At 36.0% G+C, this 21,302-nt stretch overlaps 1 protein-coding gene across 28 annotated transcripts; it reads right to left on the bottom strand.

Annotated features, from left to right (window-relative positions):
• Nucleotides 1-1,267: 1,267 nt before the first annotated feature.
• On the bottom strand, nt 1,268-19,436 carry LOC105420695 (protein NUCLEAR FUSION DEFECTIVE 6, mitochondrial-like). Of its 28 annotated transcripts, none has more exons than XR_016060870.1 (5): nt 19,092-19,429; nt 17,744-17,862; nt 17,126-17,162; nt 11,065-11,235; nt 9,904-10,200 (listed from the first exon to the last, which is right to left on the bottom strand). XR_016060870.1 is itself a non-coding variant. In XM_020667465.2 (4 exons), exons 1-3 carry the CDS (start codon nt 19,244-19,246, stop codon nt 11,222-11,224), a joined length of 288 nt encoding a protein of 95 aa, XP_020523124.1. In that variant the 5' UTR covers nt 19,247-19,429; the 3' UTR covers nt 9,904-10,200; nt 11,173-11,221. The 28 variants fall into 28 exon arrangements, 17 of the variants coding, with proteins under 17 accessions (XP_020523121.1, XP_011623602.1, XP_020523123.1 ...); XR_016060876.1 differs by having other exon boundaries at nt 10,035-10,200; nt 11,173-11,235; XR_002281001.2 differs by lacking the exons at nt 9,904-10,200; nt 11,065-11,235; nt 17,126-17,162; nt 17,744-17,862 and adding exons at nt 1,704-1,963; nt 2,265-2,530; nt 5,255-5,373 and having other exon boundaries at nt 19,092-19,371.
• Between the last annotated feature and the right edge of the window lie 1,866 nt (nt 19,437-21,302).

Raw genomic sequence — 21,302 nt, 5'->3', positions numbered from 1 at the left:
TTTATCTCTCTCTACAAGTGGGAGTCGAAAGGTATTTGTTCATAGGAATCACGAGAGTAGAGCTAAATAAAGCTCCACACGAGAAAGAGAGGGATAAGCAAATCAGATGGAATCCATTAAAATAGCCAACAAACTAATCCCGTGCAGTGCACCAGAAAGCATTAAAGATGAATATGAAACATTGAGGGAATTCAATTCTTGAAGAAATGTACCTTGATATTGTTTCATTAATTTCTCAGAAAATGTGCAGATACACAAGGGAATTAGGACTCCTACGAGGATATAACCGACCAAATATCCATAATCTTCGCGAGGAGCAAACTAGCTGCTTGAGAGCATTTATTCAAAATTTTGAGATCTAAATATTACTAGATTATTATTTTTAAAGAAAAATCAGATTTCAAGTTCTTGAACATCTACGTCTTTATTCAAACTTTTGTGATCTAAATATTACTAGATTATTATTTTTAAAGAAATAATTAGATTTTAAGTTCTTGAACATCTACATCTTGCCCCTTAAAAATCAAGGGGTTCCTATACAATCTTGAGATATGTTATTTTTTTTAGCATATAAAGGGTGCAACTTTTTTTGTTTACCGCATTGTGGAGATTATATCCCTAGGATTCTTTAACTTGAAAAGTTCCAAGCATCACTTGATGATAATTTTCAAAGAAAAAAAAAAATTAGATTTCAAATCTACATTTTTCCCCCAAAAAATCAAGTGGTTCCGAGGCAATCTAGAGATATGTTATTTTTATGAGCACATAGAGGGTTTTTGGTTATTTTTATGAGCACCTTAAAGATATTAAATTCCCAAAATTTGGGACCTAAGAGAAATTGGTTTACATTCCCAAATTTTGGGACCAGTTTTGCCTGAGGAAGCAGACGGACAATCTTTTGGCTTTTCAGAAAAAAGAAAACAAAATAATATATTATTTTGCATAAACAGTGCATGTGATTTTTTCTTCCCTTTATCGAGCTTCTAGGACAGATTACATCCACTAAATTTGGGAATAGGGATCAAAATCCATCCAAAGAAGTATATGGAACTATAAAAGACATCATCTGCGAGAGTATATAATCATTTGGAAACCAACTTTCGTTTTCATGAAGATATCCAACTACAAATTCCTATAATTTTAGGGCAATTGATTTTCATTTTGCATCCAACTTACAAATTCGTAAAAATCCAAATCGTCAACAAAACGAACACTTGGATGTTTGAACTTTGACTAAAACCACATTTACTGAAAAAAAACATTTGAATTTTGAAAAATGCTAATCCAGATCAGAATCAGCTGATCTGGTTCAGATGGGTTTCAATTTTATTTTATTTTTTTAATTGGCCAAGTCTCCCCTCCCCATTTCCAAGATGGCCAGTTTGCCCAACAATCCGGGTTATTAAACACTACATAAAAGTAAAACCTTCCGATGCCCTTTCCCCAACGCCTTCAAAGTATCAGCACAACAGTAAATGGTCATTTCCAAAAAGGGAATCACTCTCTCTCTCTCTCTTGGAGCCAGTTTGGATGGACGACTTAACATTACTGTTCCTAATTTTTTAACATACTAGATCAGGAACTGTTCCACAACAGGTTTGTCTTTGTCCATTACTCCGTTTAACCCTGCTTGTTTGAAACGGCTGCATACAGGAAAAATCCGATCAACATGAATAAACTATCACCACTCAAAAGAGAAAAGGTGAAGTTTCAAAATGTTCACTACTAATCATGCCATAAAATCCAGTCCAAACTAGGAAGTGTGAAACAATCAATATAATCAATCTTAACAATCTTTAAAAAAGATTCATCATTTCATTGTTAAGCCAATAGTATCCAAAAGCAAACTACAAACACCTAATATCAACGACAACGACAGGTAAAAGAAATTTGTTCTTTGCCGCACATCGTTATCAAACGTCAAACAAGACCATCGTTCAATATTCTCATACACCATGTTTATCTGCATAAACATTGCAGATCTCAGCAACGTAAGGAGACATAGCAGAAAGAAAAAGTTTAATCAATTACCACCAGCAACATACAAAAGCAAACCCCAAAAGAACATAACATACAGTTATGGCTTTTGAATATCTTTTCAAACCTTCCATGACCCACACACCACTTAAAAGAATACTAAAGGTTCCAAAAGTCTTGCATCATAGAAAACATGGGACAAATGCTCTATTCATTGTCAGGCATTAACCAAAACCGTTGTACAATTATCAATAAACATTGTACAACTTAGAACCAAGAGAACATACAGTTCATAGTAGCCCTCAGGAAGAAAGAGAACAGAATTCACAGCAATTCTATCAAGTACCGCCAGCAACACGCACATTTAACCTTTAAATGAAATGACACCCTATGGCTTTTCATGATCTTTATCCAACTTTTCATCACCCATCTGTCATCCAAAGAATACTAAGCTCCCATACATCATGCATCTATTCCAAATTTCCAAAAATTCACCATGAGAAATTCATGGAAAGCATAGGTGGCAAATGCCATAGAGACTACAGTTATCCATCTACAAAACAAGAAGCAATATGTAAGTTGCAACCAGAATATGCTATGGAACTCCTTTGGCATGATATATGAAACTACCAGGAGAACAATACAAAAGTTCAATTTAAGGACAAGACAAATCAAAATCATAAGATTAAACAATTTGATGCATCTCATAAAAGCAGTGATTATAAATTCAGTCTCGAGCTCAGCCTTGTCTGAGAATGCTTCTTTCGATACAAGCACAGAAAGCAAATGAATGTCTCTATGGTGTCCGTATGTATATGTGAATACAACTGCATGTTATCAGTTGTGTGGTGTTACGTAAAGAATAACAGAATTACCAGTTAAATTTATGTAGCAAATGGTAATACATAAACCTTAAATACCTGACCACCACATCCCAAAACACAAAAAAGGTGCTTCATATAAGCTCTTGTTGTACCAATGGAACTTATTATTGTCCATAAAGAAGCCAACAAAAAATGTTGTAGGCAGATTTGATAGAAGATGGAATAAGACTACAAAGAGAACGACAAAACAGTTCTATCAACACCTGTCGACCACCTGAACCTTACACCTCAGTCCACCTCCCCAGCCACAACCTCAGCCACCTCACAAGACCAAAATCAAGCCTGCAAATAGTAAGAACCATGGAAATGGCCAAATCCCAAACCAACCACAAAAACTATTTCAAAATACTTCTCGATGGGCATAAAAGCTCAAAATTTGAGCACTACACCCCTCCTATTGCACAAAGAACGGATGGCCGAGTGATAGTAAAACATTTCAACAAATGGTGCACGTAGCAATGAACAAATTCAAGTATGCCTGGTGAGTTACTTCAATGGCCTACATCCCGCATAAAGCTTCACAATGAAACGTTCCAAGTTATCTGGAAACTGCAAGGCAAGTTCACTGCAAGGGTAAACAGCCACCTTATCTCCAAATTTCAGAAGACCTAGAAAATGTCTACAAGGGATGCCCATGGCCCTTAGATGGTTAAATATTCAAGTAACAAAGACGAGAGGGCTGCCTGAAGTCAGGAACAAAAGAAGAACTTGCCTGGACCAAAATGCCAAGATTCCCATTTACTGTTGGCATCCAATGATTATATAGGATCAATAGCAGGAACAATAGGACACTCATCGCCATGGACTAATCAACAAAAGATCATAGGACGAGGGAGTAGGCTAGGGTAGGGTGCTTGTCGAGTTAGATCTTAACACTGTTCTGTCTACAGATATTAAACTTAATGCTGGAAACCAAGGTTCCTTCATCCAAGATGTCATATACAATAACATACCACAACATTGCAAGAATCAACTCATACTTCGACACACTGAGAACCAATGAAGATAAAAAACCATAACATATGAGAGAAAACCTGATTGGGTCCAGGAACAATCTCTGCAACACCATGAAAACAGGAGATCCAAAAATCCAAGAACAAAAACAAGTAGAGGCAAATCCATGAAAGCATATTTACGGAGCTTCAAGAAGATGAAGCCATGGAAGGAGAGGTGATATAAATCATCCAACACCATGATTCCTTCAAGTTGACCAATGTCAGGCTACCAACTAAACAATTATTATAATAGAAATCCATGTTCTCTTTATACAACCAGTCACCACATCAATTATCGTCAGATTCCATCAAGCAAGCATGGTTGCCTCCTCTTTAAAGTACACGCCAAAAATTTGTCAGCACAACCAGCATCCGTACACTGCATGCCGATACAGAAAGCATGGCAATAGCATGTTTCCTACACTATGCAAATTGTGTATTCTAGAATTATGCTAAATATCCACAACAGACAGTCCATTTTCAAAACTAGGCCAAGTACTTGAAATTTTTAATATACAACAAAGAGGTATGAGGTACCGGAAGAGAAAAAATAAGCAATATTCATAGGGGCAACAGCATAAACCAAAGAAAACAAGGAACCAGCCCGTTACATAACTTAAGAGAAAACTTCAATGGCTCAAAAAATTCAAAAATCCAGTTCAGTTACTCCAGGACATAATCTTTCAGGGAATAACTGCCACACTAAACTAATCTAATGGAACCCACATTGAAAAATGTTTCCATAGAGGGTTTTATAGAAAGCAAAAAAAAACAGAGCCAAGCAGTGAAACCTCTACTGTTGAAAACTTCATCTAATAGAATCTTGGCCTGCAAAAGCAAATAGAATAGGCACTATTTTATTAAGATATAGAAACATGATAATCACTCGAGAAGTACTTGGTTTCCAAGAAAAAGGAAAGAGCATAGTTTCAATAATAGCCTAGTGGTGATGGGTAAAGCACTTTCTCAAAACATTTCCAAGGCTAGGGGTATAAGGAAAATTAGGACACCAGAAGTGAGGAGGTACAAGCTGACTAGAAGTTACTAAGAAGTTAATGACATCAAAGAAGTGTCAACGAACAGGCTAGTAACTGATAGGGAAGAGCAAAAACAATGGGCCTAAACCTATAGGCACACATAAAAAGATAGAAAATCCACACAGAGTTTTCAACATTTTATAATTGTTTCATTCATTCAAACAAACAAGAAATGATGTTTCACATAACAATTAGGCTGCAACAAAAAAGACAGGATACATGATTACAATAAATGACAAATGATCAATCACATAAGCATGAGTAGCTTAGCATTATTCGTTTTTGCCCTTATTTTTTGTAATGGAAGGATCTGAATCTAATTGAACAGATGGTACATAGGCAATCATATCTGAGAACGTACCTTCCGAAAGCCAGCCCCAACGGCAAGGGTCAACAGAAAGCATCGATTTGAGCAATGCCGAAGCAGTAGAACTGTGATGTGGCATCAGAGATACCATAGAACTCAATTCCACAGGCAACCTAATGATAACAAATAGGAACAATCCACTTTCAGATAATAGTAATGACAAGACAAAACCAATGAAGAAAAAACACAGTGTCTATGAGTCCATGTAGAAATGAGTGCCTTCTTAGAAATCTATTTTTGAGATGGAATTTTCGACCCAATTGTTAAGAACATATAATCTCTAACATGGATTTCAAGAGTATGGAAAAATGAATAAATTTTCAAAATTAAAACTAATAATTTTATAAAGAAAACATTTGGACCATTAGTTTCAACTGTTTGTAGATGGACCACCCATTTGCATCCATCTTTAAAGTGAATGTTTTATACCTCAGGGGACGCAAATGTAGAAATGGATCCCCCGACTCATGCATCAATTTTCCATGAAGAAAACATTAACCCCCAATCAAATCAATCCTTTTCAAGAAAGAAAGGGCCTAGGAAAATCCAAATTGACCAGAGGAGAAACTATAATTTACCAGATTCACGAGGACCAGTGAATCGTTGGTTTCATAAGGACCATTGTCTAACAAGGGATTGTATATTATGAGACCATTTATTTATGTACAAGGAGATCACAATCACTTTTAGCCATTGATGAAGGTATCACAACATTCGAAAATTTTATTTGGGCTTTGTGGCCAAACTGCGATACATCCTCAACCACCCCATTTCAAATCCAATGGCCAATGATATGATTATGACCTTGTATCAAAAGTAAATGGTCTCATTGTATACATTTCTTACAATGTGAACACAAAGAACGCTTATGCTAATCAGGCAGTGGAGAAACCTGTATCAAATTGACCCATTTCCAAATATAACAGGGGCCCAAGTTATAAATCCTTAATTGGCAAAGACCAGAAAAAAAACAAAAAAAACAAAACAAAAAAAGAACCTACAAAAATAAAGCAAAAAACAATCCATTTTCAGACAATGTCATTACAGTTGCCATAATCTCCCATCAGATAGAAGCCTAAATCAGATAAAACCACTTCCCCGTGTGTGTGCGTGTGTCAGTTTCACAAAAATGGCAATGCAGAAAATGCTAACCCCGATCAGGCAGATCAAATCAATTCCATATCCACATTAAAAAGGGGGATTGGTTGGACGGGGGTGGGGAGGCTGCTTGGTTAGAGAAGAAAAACCTAAATAAAAAATATGAATACTACATTTCAGACAATACCATTGGAGAAAAAAAGCTACCACAATTTCGCATCAAAGAAAAGTATAAATAAAGTCAACCCGATTACAATAAAGAGGCGAAGAAGAAAAATGATCACCAGCCAGAGGAGAAAAACCCTATCTTTTCAGTTTCATAAGATCCACCATATAGAAACATGGACATCATGTTCAGACAATCAACCAATGGATTAAACACTGACCCCAACTAGCCAGCATAGGAAACACCAAAATCAAATCAAATCATTTCAAGAAAATAAAAGAGCAATGAACAAAAGCGTAGAGAAAAACACTAACTTACCAATTTTAACGGCAAAAGAAAAAAAAAAGGTGCTTAATTTACAGATAGTTGGTGATGACCTGGTAGTGCAAAGAGGTCTCCTTTTGGGGAGGCGAAAGGTCGGTGGCTTTATCCCTGAGGCGGTTGAGAGCCTTTGAGTGGAGGCGGCTCTAAGAGAAGCGGAGGAGGAGAGGAAGAGGCGCCTTGCACCAGCGGCGACGGCCCTAGACATGGTGGCCAGAGAGAGGCGGAGAAGAACGAGTAAACTCAAAACCCTGACTAAAACCCTAGCTGCAATCCCCCGATAAAAATAAAGCTCAAAAGGACGGAAAATGAATGTGGAATTCCCGCTAAAATGAAACCGAAAGTGCAATGAGTTTGTTCGAGAGCGATTCGCTACAATTCAGGTTCGATTCCAATTGCCACAAAGAATAAAACACAAAAGGAAAGACACTATCTAATATACGTTTCAAGTTCGATTTTATTGCTTCATTCATACCTCTTTTTCATCATTGTTTGTTTGTGATTTTGTTCAAAAGATTCATACCTCCTTTGGTTTATAATTTTGTGACCAAAATACCTTTGAAACGAGTGCTAGGTCCATGAAGGTCATCACCATTAATTTAAAAGGGTGATGATAATAGATGGTGGGAACAAACTTTTGAACCATCACATCACAGTTGTAAGAGAATTAACGATGGCTTTGCCACCATTCAACCATCACAATTCTATTTAAGAGAGCTAGAATTGTGATGCACTGAATGAACTGAAACCATGACGGCAGTGTTTGGGCCGTAACAATTGCGATCACAATTCTATTTATGAGAGCTAGAATTGTGATGTACTGAATGAACTGAAACCATGACGGCAGTGTTTGGGCCGTAACATAGCATCGCAATTGTTCTAGTACCTTGATCCTTGCACTTAATAATCACAGCTAAGTTAGAACCATGAAACATAAGACACATCACAGTTGTGCTAATACCATCGCACCTTGTATATTTCCATGCGCACAATCACAATTCACTTAGTACTCTGAAGATACCCTAAAGAGGCATCACGGTTGTGTTAGTACCGTGATGTTTTCTGAGTTGTCCATCTTCACTTAAGGATCACTGTTCAGTTAGAGCCCTTAGAACCATGAAGATCTAAAAAAGCCGAACGTGATGAGTTTTATAAACATAATACTACCATGAAGGATATTTTAGTCACAAAACAGCAAACAATGATAAAAAGTGCTATGATTGAGGTTTTAGAGTTTTCGAGTTTTTTCTAATAACCTAAAAAACTTAAGTTTTTATAATCTCCCAAGATTTAAGCTCGGCCCACCTTTGAGTAAAGGAAGTTCAAAATTTCAAAAGATTGTGTACAAGTTTGGGAGCATATTTACTTATAATTTAAAATTGGACTTTGATTTCTTCAGCCTCTATATTATCTTTCTTAAAAATTAGATGGTTCCGGTGCAATATTGGAATGCCATTTTCCTTAGGCGTATATAGAGTGAGAGTTAAAACTTTGTCCTTTGACATTGATTCTCGGGTTCCTGAGATCGCATCCCAACATTTGAGTTTCTAGTGTAAAATTTCCCCAAGGGAGTAAATGGATAGTATACTCCTACCATAGTAGAAAATCTTTTGGCTTTTTGCCGTACCAAATACAACTCTATCTTTCCTTTTTCTTAAAAGAAACTTTGCATTTTCATCAAGTCTCACCCCAACAATTTCGGGTTGGCAAATTATTGAAAATATATCTCTAAAATTTTAAAAATAACCATATTTTCCAATTTTACACCTATTTCCCTAATTTATTTTATTTAATAAAAATATCCCTTCACCTACCTACATATTAGGTTGGTGAAAGCCCGGGTGAAGACTATCACGAACCGAATAAGTTTTTGATGGGTCGCTAACCAATTAAGCCTGGACACTTTTCTTAAGCCACTTACATTTGTAATCATAGCTGAGTGCGTATATGTAAAAACTCATTGTCATTCCTCTAATGTTCGTCTTTCGAGTCTGAACAATACTTTAAATGTTTTCATACTAAAATGTCCATTCCTTGCATAACTTAGAAGCTACATTCTTCTCCATAGGGTGACATTCTCTCTCTTAATAAATCTTTCCTTCCATAAACCTCATCATGCATTAGTCCAGGTTAATCATAATTAATCATAGAATAATTTGTATAAGGATGCAACCTTATACTATAGAAGTAAAACACACCTAAAATATTTAATCAAAAAGAGTGTTTTGGAGTTGGAAAACCTCCTATGGTTATAAAAAGAAAAAAAAAATCATTTCTTAAAACTAGTGCATCCTATAACAAACTATTTGGACCATATATTTTCAAGATCTTCACATATTATTGATCTATTTGATCTGCAATATTTTTGAAATTTTAAATATCATAATTGGGGTTGAATGTTAATTTTTGAGTTCCCGATATCAAAACTATATCATCCATGAAAATTTAGGGAATCGCCCTACTTATAGTGGCTAGCGAGCACCTTAATACAAACCGAACCCATTAAAAGTATGAGAGACAAAGCAGCAACTGTATGAGCCCTGCCCCCTATTCTCTCTCTCTCTCGAACTCAAACTCACACTCAAACCCCTCTCTCTACTATCACACTACTCTAGTGCATAGGATTGGTATTGCTACGATCTGATCCATTCCATTATTAGGGATCAATCCTGAACCCACCATATCATTCTCTTTTCCAAGAGAAGAGACGAAATAAGAGACTTCCACAAATCAAATTATAATAGGCATGTATATAGAACACCAAAGCGAAATTTGAGACCTTTTGTTTTTTGAGACCACCTGTTTTCTTATATCCAGCGGATAAATTTGCTCAATTTATGCATACTGTTTACAATATACAAAGGGGGTAAATATTATCTTAATAAAGTGTTGCTACATGCCCTAAAATACAAAAGATTTTATTTAATTTTCAGCCCCTATTTCCCCATACACTGTCAAAAACTCTTGAGTCAAACAACTCGCTTGAAGGCTACGGAATTCATACTAATCGCATACATACAATAATACCATACATTCTCTCCAGCAACAGGGTACTCGGTTTGCACGGTATACTGTAAAATGTGAAAAAAATATTTTCTCGATGATACAAAGTTATATAATCTAAATCAAATTCTAGTTTATTTTGTTTCTCCATGATATGAGATTATACTCAAATCTTAAAAAATCTTCAAAAAAAAAAAAACTCATTTCATTGTTAAGCCGATAGTATCCAAGAGCCCACTACAAGCACCAAATATCAACAGAAAAATGGGTAGAAGAAATTTGTTTCTTCGCCGCACATCTTATCAAACGTCAAACAAGACCATCGTCCGATATTCTCAAACACCATGTTTATCTGCATAAACATTGCGATCTCAGCAACTTAAGGAAACATGGCAGCAAAGAAAAGTTTTATCAACTAAAATGCAAACCCTAAACGAGCATACCACACAGTCATGGCTTTTCAATATCTTTTCAAACCTTCAATGACCCACACACCACTTAAAGGAATCCCAAGGTTCCAAAGTCATGCATCATAGAAAATGCTCTATTCATTGTCAGACATTAACAAACGGGAAAGCTTTCTATTATTCTCCTAATGTAGAAGTTATAATTCCCCCCTATCCAACCGTCCAACCTAAATGGACGGTTGAGATGGATCCAATTATAACATCACACCTCTACACTATTTTATTTTTAATTTTTTTTACAAAAGATTTTGATATCAAATTTTTGGCGTTCACTCCTCCTTCAAACTCATACTTCCCAAAAGTATTACAAAATATTCCGGATAAAATAAATTGACTAAAATACCCCAAAAAATTTCAAACGAATTTGGTAATTTTATTGTATTAGGAATATTTTTCAATAACTTTTTTAGATGCATGCCATTGAGATGATTTCATCAACCAAATTTCATATTCATATGATTTGTCGAAAATAAAATAAAATACTCTGAGATGTTGGATCTAAGATCGAAAGGTCAATGGCTCACTTGATCTAAATTGGATGGCTGGATGGATAAAGGACAAGGAAGTATATATACAATAGGAGAAGTATAGCAAGCTTTTCCCTAACTAAAACCATTGTCCAACAATCAGCATAAACATTGTGCACCTCAAACACTCAGAGACATACAGTTCATAGTAGCCCTCGAGACAAAAGAGAACATAATTAAAAGCAGTTCTATCAAGTACCGCTGGCAAGATGCACATTTAACCTTTAAATGAAATGACACCCTACGGCTTTTTAAGATCCTTATCCAACTTTTCATCAGCCATCTGTCATCGAAACATCACGCATCTATTCCAAATTACCAAAAATTTACCATGAGAATTCATGGAAAGCATAGGTAGCAAATGCCATATAGAAGACTACTACAGTGATCCATCTACAAAACAAAAAGCAAGATGTAAGTTGCAACCAGAATGCTATGGAACTTCTTCAGCATGATGTATGAAACTACCGAGAGAACAATACAACAGTTCATTTAAGGGCAAGACATAAAAATCAGGAATTGCCTACAAAGAGACCATTTATCTTTTGTATATGGAGGTCACAATCATTCTTCTCCATTAAATTTTCAAAATGGGTGGTTGTAACAGTGTCATTGAACAGACATAAAGTTCAAAAAATAAAGTTCTCGAACTTTGTGACTCACACCAAGCTATCCAATTTGACATCTAATGAGTGGGAATGATTGTAACCTCCATGTACAAAAGATAAATGGTCTCTTTATAGACAATCCCTCAAAATCAGAAGATAGAACTTGATTCATCTCATAAAAGCAGTGACTAAATATTGGCAGGGAACAGGGACTGGATAAAGAAATCCTGAGACTTGAGCACATCTCAGTCAATCATGGCCCTTCAATGAATATAGAGTTGGGTAGCTAATTTGGGCTCAGGACCCAGGTGTCCGAGCCTAAGTCCGAGTTTTTAATCACTGAATAAAAGACTAGAAGAGTATGCTTCTTTCTAAACAAGCACAGAAAACAAATGAACGTCTCTATGGTGTGTGTATGTACACATGTGAATACTTCTGCATGTTATTACTCGTGTGGTGTAACGTAAAGGAGAATAGAATTACCAGTGAAATTTATGTAGCAAGAAGTCCAAGTGGAACAAAGCAAATGGTAACACAGAAAGCCTAATACTTGACCACCTCATCTCAAAATACAAATGGCAGTGCTTCATATAAGCTCTGGTTGCACCAATGGAATTTTATCATTATCCATAAAAAGCCATTGAAAGATGTATGCAGATTTGACAGAAGATGGATAAAAACTAACCAAGGGAACAATAAAACAGCTCGACCAAAACCTCTGTCGACCACCTTAACCTTACACCTCAATCCACCAAAGCCACCACCTCAGCCACCTCACAAGACCAAAATCAAGCCTGCAAACAGCAGGAACCATGGAAATGGCCAAATCCCCGACCAACCAGCCAAATCCCTTACCAACCACAAAAACTATTTCAAAATACATCTCGATGGGAAGGAAAGCACACAATTTGAGCTCTACAAACCTCCCCTTGTGCAAAGAACAAATGGCCAAGTGATATCAAACCTTCTTAACAAATGGTGGAGTAGCAATAAACAAATTCAAGTATGCCTGGTGGGTTACTTCAATGGCCCAAATCCCGCATTCAGCTTCACAATGAAAGCTCCAAATTATCTGGAAATTGCAGGGTAAGTTCACTCATATGGTTAGACTATCAAAAGAGGCTACTTACCACCAACAGAGTGCAAAATTGAGTTCTACAATTGGGCAATAGATACTTGTGTATCGCTATGAAACCCATGACCACCTCTTCATCACATGTGACTTTATATATAACCTATACCAAGCAATCTTGTGAAGATTCAAACTGATGTGATCACTAGTATAGGCATTCAAAGTCTCCCAACAAATTGGTTCCAAAGGAAATTTGCCAACAAGTACCTAGACAAGCTTTGGAAAGTTTCTCTGCAATTCAGGTCATTTGACAAGAAAGAGATGAAAGGGCAAAAGAAGGACACATTCAATCTCTTCGAGGGAACTAAGGATGGTAACATGGAAGGTTCTAGCATCCCAAAAACAATGCCAGTCCCACCAACGAATGTCAAAGAAATAATCATCTATAGAGGACAGGGAACAAAACTTCCCAACTCACCTTGACTAAGATAATGTCCATAAAATGAGGCCTAATGTACATAAGAGTGATAGAGAGAGCATGTGAGACCAATGTAATGCTTACCTCTTGTATGCATTTTGACAGATATTAATACAATGAGTGGGGTCCACAAGAAACAATTGCCATCATAGAAGGAAAAAGAAGAAAGAGGGAGAAGACTACTGCTCAACTACCAAAACATACATGAGGATTCAATTGGAGGAATTACGTATGCAAAAATTTGATGGGGATGATCATGGCAGATATCCAACTTATGTCGATCAATTCAACATTGGGAGAGCAGAAAATTTCATAGAGATTTTGGACCATAGGCCAAGCTAGAATAAGCAACTGGAAAATAGCCATGTCCCTCTTACTTCATATCCTTTACCAAAAGTAGTCCCTCATAGTTCAATACATGAAAGAAAAGAGCAACAACCCACCATTCAAACACATGCGTGAACAACACTTCTTTTTATCGCTATGCAAGCAGGAGTTTGTGTGGATTCACCACTCATTATATCTGTATGGATGAAAATTTCCAACAGTGAGAGAAATCTAGTATCACCAACATACCTTTTTATGTCTATATATGCATGAAGGCCACCCTAAACATATGCTATCTCACACAGGGTCAACCAGGCACTTGTATTTCCCATCTTTCATATATCAGTCTTTCATTTCTTGGGGGTGTTATCTTGCCTTCTGGGATACTATTCTGAATCCTCCATGTCATCTCCCTCAGTGCCCCTTGAATGGTATCGTTGTAATTTCCCTTTGCTTGCCAATTCCTTTCTTGCCATATAACCCAAATCAGAGTAGGGAGAGAGGCTCTCCAAAGCCTGTCTAAGGTCTGTTATGGAAGTTTCTTTGGAACCAATTGTCTAAGAGACTTCATATGTTGATTCAACAATTGCTCTTGAATTTCCACATAATTGCTTACAAAATCTCCCCAACAAAGGCACATGTTATGAAGAGATGTTACTACTCTTTGATGTTGGCCTAACATAGGAAACAACTATTGCACCCATGAAACCCTATTTGTGTACTGTATGGGTAGGGATCCTTTTTATTATGGAGCTATCAATGAGAACCTTGAGGCTCTAAGGAGTATTGGCTTATCCCATGTGGCCTTTAAGTGTTTTAGTCTGTTTTTGCCAATACTCTCTAATAAGCATGGGAACTTTTTGATGTGATTTCTCCATAGTCATTAGAAACCCATGAGAATCAATCCTGTTTCCCACTCCACTGATACTTGCACTCCTGTGAGGAGAGATTGCAAAGGTCAATTGAATTGCAGAGATGAGGTGAGAGATGGATGAGAGAGGAAGTGTTGTGATCATGTCAATAGTCATTGGAGCACTTTGCAGTGGCCGAATCAAATGCTAGGAGAGCTTTTTCGAAGTTATCTTCGGCTCTGATGAGTTGGATGATATCAGTTGGGATTAGGTTATTTGGCCACATTAAAAAGTCCCTTAGCACCCATTATTGGGGTTCTTTGTAGGCTGTTCTATTCTTACTTTTTGTTTTTGAAGGGTCGAATCATGCCAATTATAATATGAAAGAGGACAATCAAATGGAGAATTCAACTTAAAGTTTGAACAATACCAATTCTAATTTAACAGACAATAATAACAACTATACATTCTCTAAATTTCAATTGGAAAAATTTTAAGTAGACAATCAAATGGTGCCTAGAATTTGATACAAGAATCGCCTAGGGCCCCATCCAAATTCAACAGAGAATAATGAGAATCATACATTCTCTAAATTTCAATTGGAAAAATTCTAGTAAACAATCAAATGGTGCCTAGATTTGATACAAGAATCGCCGAGGGCCATCCAAATTTTCCTTGACTTTTGCCATAAAGAGGACCCATTGACGACTGTTGTGAAGAGCTCGCTCTTGAGTTTCTTGTCCTCATCATATGGTTCAAGGTGATTTAGTGTAACTCAAGTTGTTATTGTATCATCTCTAGTTTCACCTCATGTTGTGTATCTTGGAGATGAAACTAATCAAAGACCTCTAAATTCCATTACTTCAGACTTGTTTGATGTTTTGAGTTTTGTGTGAACCCTAATCATTATTGCCAACCTTTTATTCTTTCATTCCATCAATTTCTAAACAATCTTCAGGTTCAAACCGTAAATCAAAAAATTTAAATCATTTAGGTCCCCAATCTATGATTTGGTCGATTTGGAACATGGCCGTCAATGTTGCAAGGCGTTTTACTTCGGAATTAGGGAAAGAAGTGAACCATTACTTTGCAAACAATATTGTATCTAATTTCTCATAGATATAAGCTTCTCCTAACTGCTTGAGAACTTCTCGAAATGTTTCCCAAATCTATGAGATCACAATGACTAGTCATTTCTAAAAATTCCATTTTATACTTCCAAGAAGTAGCTTTTCTTCATTTTTTCTCATTTTCATATGCCGGTATGATAAAATCTCCCACAACTAGCCATGGGTTTGAGTTATCAATGGATGCCAACTTTGAGAGCTCCAACCATGGGTCCTTACATGTGAAGGGATTATTGGAAGCATAAATTGCGGAGAGGTTACAAAGGGTTGTAGTTGAGGGTTTGATGAATTGGATGTTTATGAATTAAACATAGCTGGAAATTATATAGATTGCAATGCCATTTGTTAGTATATCCAAGTCCAACCTCCCTCTAATTGATCATAATTTGCCACTATTCCATAGGGGTTACTAATTTACCTAGAGATTTTATTGAATTTCCTAGGGCTCATTCACGTTTCATTTTGGATAGGGATGAGCGGGTTGTTGATGAGTTTCCTGATTGCATAATATTTTTGGAATCATTGAGGCCCCAGGTATTCCAAGTGAGCAGGTTGTGTACATCGTGCATGCACTCGAAATAAATCAATAAAAGAAAATGATAGATACAAACAAAACATCAAAATTTATAAAGTAGAGGGTTTTCCTCAAGGGCTAGACCAGGTTATGTTCAATGTCAAGGGGGGAGACAACTCCATGTAGAATGCAAAGTTGAAAAAAGAAAGTACACGCCCTTTAGGGCAGACTACAGGCCCATTATTCTATGGTCAGGGAAAATATGAGACTTGAAACCAATATGAGTGGCTTATGTTCAAAAGCTTTTACAAAATGTGCAGGAGTGCAAAAGAGATAATCAGCTTTTTTTGATCGGTGAAGAGATATCAACTTTCTTCTACTACATTGTAACTATCGATGGAAGATATGGAGTTCCTCTTAAAGTTATGCCAAGGACTTCCTCTTAAAGTTATGCCAAGACCAGAGGATACTCTAGTAGACACTAGGCCATTAAGTGAGCTCCTTTAAAGGTATTGTCCACTAAGAAGGATTTCAGCAGTATTGATTTTCAAGGGATATCCAAGAAACCTACTTCAGTGGAAATCAACAGAAGACCACAAAAGGGCCTTCGTTGTCACTTATTGGGTCCTCGCCTAAGAGCATTCATATAGAGGACTTTGCCAAAGTTTGAAGAGGTTTTGTCTACTGAAGATCTAAGAATCAATATTTGGGCCACAGCATAGAAAACATAATTAAGAAAAACTTTGAAGTTAACTACAAGGCAATTTGGTTACTTCTAGGATGGAGGGAGTGATAAGATAGTAGGGATAGATACTAAAACCCTTCATGACCAAAATAGTCAACAAGCATTTGTCAGCACAACAACCATCCATACACTACATGCAGATAGAGAAAGAATAGCAATGGCATGTTTCCTACACTATGCAAATTGTGTATTCTTGAATTATGCTAAATATTCTCAACAGGCAGTCCATTTTCAAAACTAGGCCAAGTACAAGAAATTTTTAAAATACAATAGAGAGGTATGAGGTAGAGATAAGGAATATTCATTGGAGAATCTGCATAAAATGAAAAAAAAAGGAACCAGCCTGTTACATACTCAACTTAAGAGAAAACTAAAATGGCCAAAAAAATTCATAGAGCGCAGCTTAGGTATTCCAGGAAATATCCATGAGAAGTCATCTTACTACATAATCTTTCAGGGAACAACTGCCATACTAAACTAATCTAATGGATCCCACATAGAAAAATGTTTCCATTGAGGGTTTTATAGAAAGCAAAGAAAGCGGGAACCAAGCGGTGAAACCTCTACTGTTGAAAACTTCATCTAATAGAATCTTGGCCTGCAAAAGCAAATAGAATAGGCACTACTTTATTAAGATATAAAAAACATGAAAATCACTGCAGGAACTATGTTGTTTCCATGAAAAAGGATAGAGCATAGAGTGAACAATAGCCTAGTGGTGATGGGTAAAGCACTTTCTCAAAAAAAATCCATAGATAGGGTATAAGGAAAATTAGAACACTAGAAGTGAGGAGGTACAAGCTGACTAGAAGTGACTAAGAAGTTGATGACATCAAAGAAGTGCCAATGAATAGCGTTTGTAACAGATAGGGAAGAACCAAAACAATGGGCCTAAATCTATAGGAACACGTAAAAAGATAGGCAATCCACACAGAATGTTCAACATTTCATAATTGTTTCAATCACTTCAAACAAGCAAGAAACAATGTTTCACATAAACAGTTAGGCCACAACAAGAAATACAGGACACATGATTAACGATAAATGAAAAATGATCAACCACAAAAACATGAGTGGCTTAGCATTCTTTCATTTTCCCCCTTTATTTTTGGTAATGGAAGGATCTGAATCAAATTGAACAGATAGTACAGACATGGGCAATCATATCTTAGAATGTACCTTCTGAAAGCCAGCCCCAATGGCAATGGTCAACAGATAGCATTGATTTGAGCAATGCTGAAGCAGTAGCACTGTGGTGCGGCATCAGAGATACCATAGAACTCAATTCCACGGGCAACCTAATGACAACAAACATCAGAGAGAACTCAATTCCACAGGCAACCTAATGACAACAAACATCAGAGAGAACTCAATTCCACAGGCAACCTAATGACAACAAACAGGAAAAATCCATTTTCAAACAAAAACCATGAAAAGGAAAAACCAATGGAAAAAATATTTACCCTCAAATCAAATCAATCCATTTCAAGAAAGAAAGAAAGGGCCACCACGGAAAATCCGAATTGACTAGAGGAGAAACTCTAATTTATCAGATTAACGAGGGCAAGTGAATAGTTGGTTTCGTAAGGACCATTGTCTAACAAGGGATTGTATATTATGAGACCATTTCTTTTTGGTACAAGGAGGTCACAATCACTTTTAGCCATTGGATGCGAAATCCAATAGATAAAAGTGTGTCACAGCATTCGATAAATTTTGGGGGCTTTGAGCCCCAACAATGACACCTCCTCAACCACCCGATTTCAAATCTAACGGCCAATGATGATTGTGACCTCCTTGTATCAAAAGTAAATGGTCTCATTGTATATATTTTTACACAGAATGCTAATGCTAATCAGGCAGTAGAAAAAACTGTATCAAATCGACACATTTCCAGAAATAAAAGGGGCCCAAGGAATAAAACCTTAATTGGCAATGACCAGAAGAAAAAAAATCCTACAAAAATAAAGCAAAAACAATCCATTTTCAGACAATTTCAATGGATTAATAGTTGCCATAATCTCCCATCAGATAGAAACCTAAATCAATCCCATATCCAAATTAAAAAGGAGGATTAGTTGAAGGGGGATCGGGAGGCTGCTTCATTAGAGAAGAAAAACCTAAAAATATAAAATATGAATACTACATTTCAGACTGGACCATTGGAGAAAAAAGCTACCATAATTTCGCATCAAAGAAAAGCATAAATCAAATCATCCCGATTACAATAAAGAGGCCATGAAGAAAAATAGCCTGCAGCTGGAGGAGAAAAACCCGATCTTATCAGCTCCATAAGAACCACCATATAGAAACATGGACACCAAGTTCAGAAAATCAACCAATTGATAAAACGCTGATCCCAACTAGCCAGGAAACACCAAAATCAATCATTTTGAGAAAATAAAAGATCAATGAAGAAGAGCCCTGACAACCCGAAGAAATAAAACTCTAATTTACCAATTTAAGGGACAAAATGAGAGAAAAAAAAAAGTAGGAGAAACCCTAATTAGAGTTCGCTGTTGATCACCTGGTAGTGCACAGAGTTCTCCTTTTGTGGAGGCCAAAGGTTGGTGGCTTTATCCCTGATGCGGTAGAAAGCCTTGGAGTGGAGGCGGCTCTCAGAGAAGTGGAGGAGAGGAAGAGGCGCCTTGCGCCAGCGGCGACGGCGACGGCCCTTGACATGGTGACCAGAGAGAGGAGGAGCAGAATGAGTTACTCAAAACCCTGACTAAAACCCTAGCTGCAATCCCCCCGATAGAAATTAAACTGAAAAATAAATGAAAATGATTGTGAGATTCCCGCTAAAATGAAACGGGTTTATTGGAGGGATGTATTATACCTCAAGTTCGATGCTGATCTTTGAGCTCTCACATGGTCATATCCAACGGCCTAAATTTAGTCTCGTTTTTTTAAAAAAAAATAAGATATTTCTCTGAATTTTAGAGTTTATGTGTATTTTTATATGTATAATTAATTAAAATAATTTAATAATATTTTAAATAAAAATAAGCAAAATATCATCAAGATTTTTTACTCAAAATATTTTTTATTTATTTTATTCAACCTTACTTATAAAAAATGAACGTTAAACCGAAATATCATATTAATATTATTAAAAAAATAAAAATAAAATAAAATAAATTCATTATTGGCTGTTGGATGAGAATGGTTCAATCCAATGGTTTAAAAACCGGATCGGTGACCGGGATCTGGCTTTTTAAAAACAGATCCGGATCGGCGAATCGGCGATCCGGATCGAAATCGTGTGAATCGGTCAGAATAAAGCTTCAAAAAAATTCGAAAAAATTATTAAAATTCATTATAAATATTGGTTTTTAGGAATTCAATAAAAAATGAGGGTACTCCATTAAGAATTTTCATGTTTTTGAATGAATATGCGAATATTGATATGTTCTTTCCCTGCATGAACCGCCATTCAGCATTTAATTTACAGTATTTCGTGCTCATCCCTACACTGTTGCTGTTGGGACTCGATATGTGAATAATATGGCTGGGATAGGGTGGCCTCAGAATCATCATCTTTCTCGTTTGCTCTTTGAATAATATGGATTAAAAAAAAAAAAAAACAAATTTTCAAAAAAATTCTATCATGGATTACAAAAAAAAATTCGATCATGGATTAAACAAAAAAAATCACAAATTTTCAAAAAATTCAATCATGGATTACATAAAATTCGATCATGGATTACATAAAATTCGATCATGGATTACAAAAAAAAACAAACAAAAAAAACAAAAAATTCAATCGTGGATTACAAAAAAAAAAAAAATAGTTCGATCATGGATTACAAAAAATTCAATCATGGATTACAAAAAACTCTATCATGGGTTACAAAAAAAGCAAAAAACAAAAAATTCAATCATGGATTAAAAAAAAACAAACAAACATTTCGATCATGGATTACAAAAAAAAAACAAACATTTCGATCATATATTACAAAACATTCGATCATGGATTACAAAAATTTCTATCATGGGTTACAAAAAAAAAACAAAAAAACAAAAAAATCGATCATGGATTACAAGAAAAGAAAACAAACATTTCGATCATGGATTACAAAAAAATCTATTATGGGTTACAAAAAACCAAAAAATTCGATCATGGATTACAAAAAAATCTATCATGGATTACCATAAAAAAAAAAAAAAATCCGTACGGAATCGCCGATTCACTGTTCGGACTCGCCGATTCCGTACAGTGAATCGGCGATTCACTGTACAGAATCGTCCGGTTCTCTCTAGAACCGGACGATTTCCGATTTTTGGGCGATCCGGTTCCTTTTTCACTATTTTCGAGTCGAACCGGGCGAGTCCGGTTCGACTCGGCGTTTTTTAAAACGCTGGTTCAATCTAAATCATAAAAAAGTGCTTGTATTGGAAAGGGAAATTTAAGCTCGACCCACCTTTTAGAAAAATGTGTGTATGCTATCCTCTTTTCGGAGCATAGTTTATTTTTACTCACTTGGTCAAGATATTTATTTGGGAGTATTTTTTTAATATTAAATTTTGGAAATTATTTAAGAACTACTAGATAACTATCTTAAAAAAATAAATAAATAATTGTAGTTTCTAACTCACCACTTAGAAGTTGGATGGTCCTTATTCAATCTCGAGACATTATTTTTCTCAAATATATAAAAAGTACAATTAGAAAAAAATCTTTTTATTGAGGTTAATAATCTCTAGGTTAAAAAGTTTACATCCCTAAAATTTGGGT

Source organism: Amborella trichopoda, chromosome 1 (assembly GCF_054954075.1).
Source record: "Amborella trichopoda isolate Santa Cruz 75 chromosome 1, AtrichopodaSantaCruz75HAP2 v2.0, whole genome shotgun sequence".
Classification (NCBI taxonomy): Eukaryota; Viridiplantae; Streptophyta; class Magnoliopsida; order Amborellales; family Amborellaceae; genus Amborella; species Amborella trichopoda.
This window is presented reverse-complemented; position numbering and strand designations above follow the sequence as displayed.

Bases quoted from the DNA above. Each gene is read 5' to 3' on its own strand.
- LOC105420695 (XM_020667462.2), bottom strand. From the start codon at position 19,246: ATGTCAAGGGCCGTCGCCGTCGCCGCTGGCGCAAGGCGCCTCTTCCTC. The intron at 5,374-19,091 runs GTGATCAACAGC...TGTTATCATTAG, and splicing joins AGAACTCTGTGCACTACCAG to GTTGCCTGTGGAATTGAGTT. The intron at 1,644-5,254 runs GTACGTTCTCAG...TCCTGTATGCAG, and splicing joins TTGGGGCTGGCTTTCGGAAG to CCGTTTCAAACAAGCAGGGT.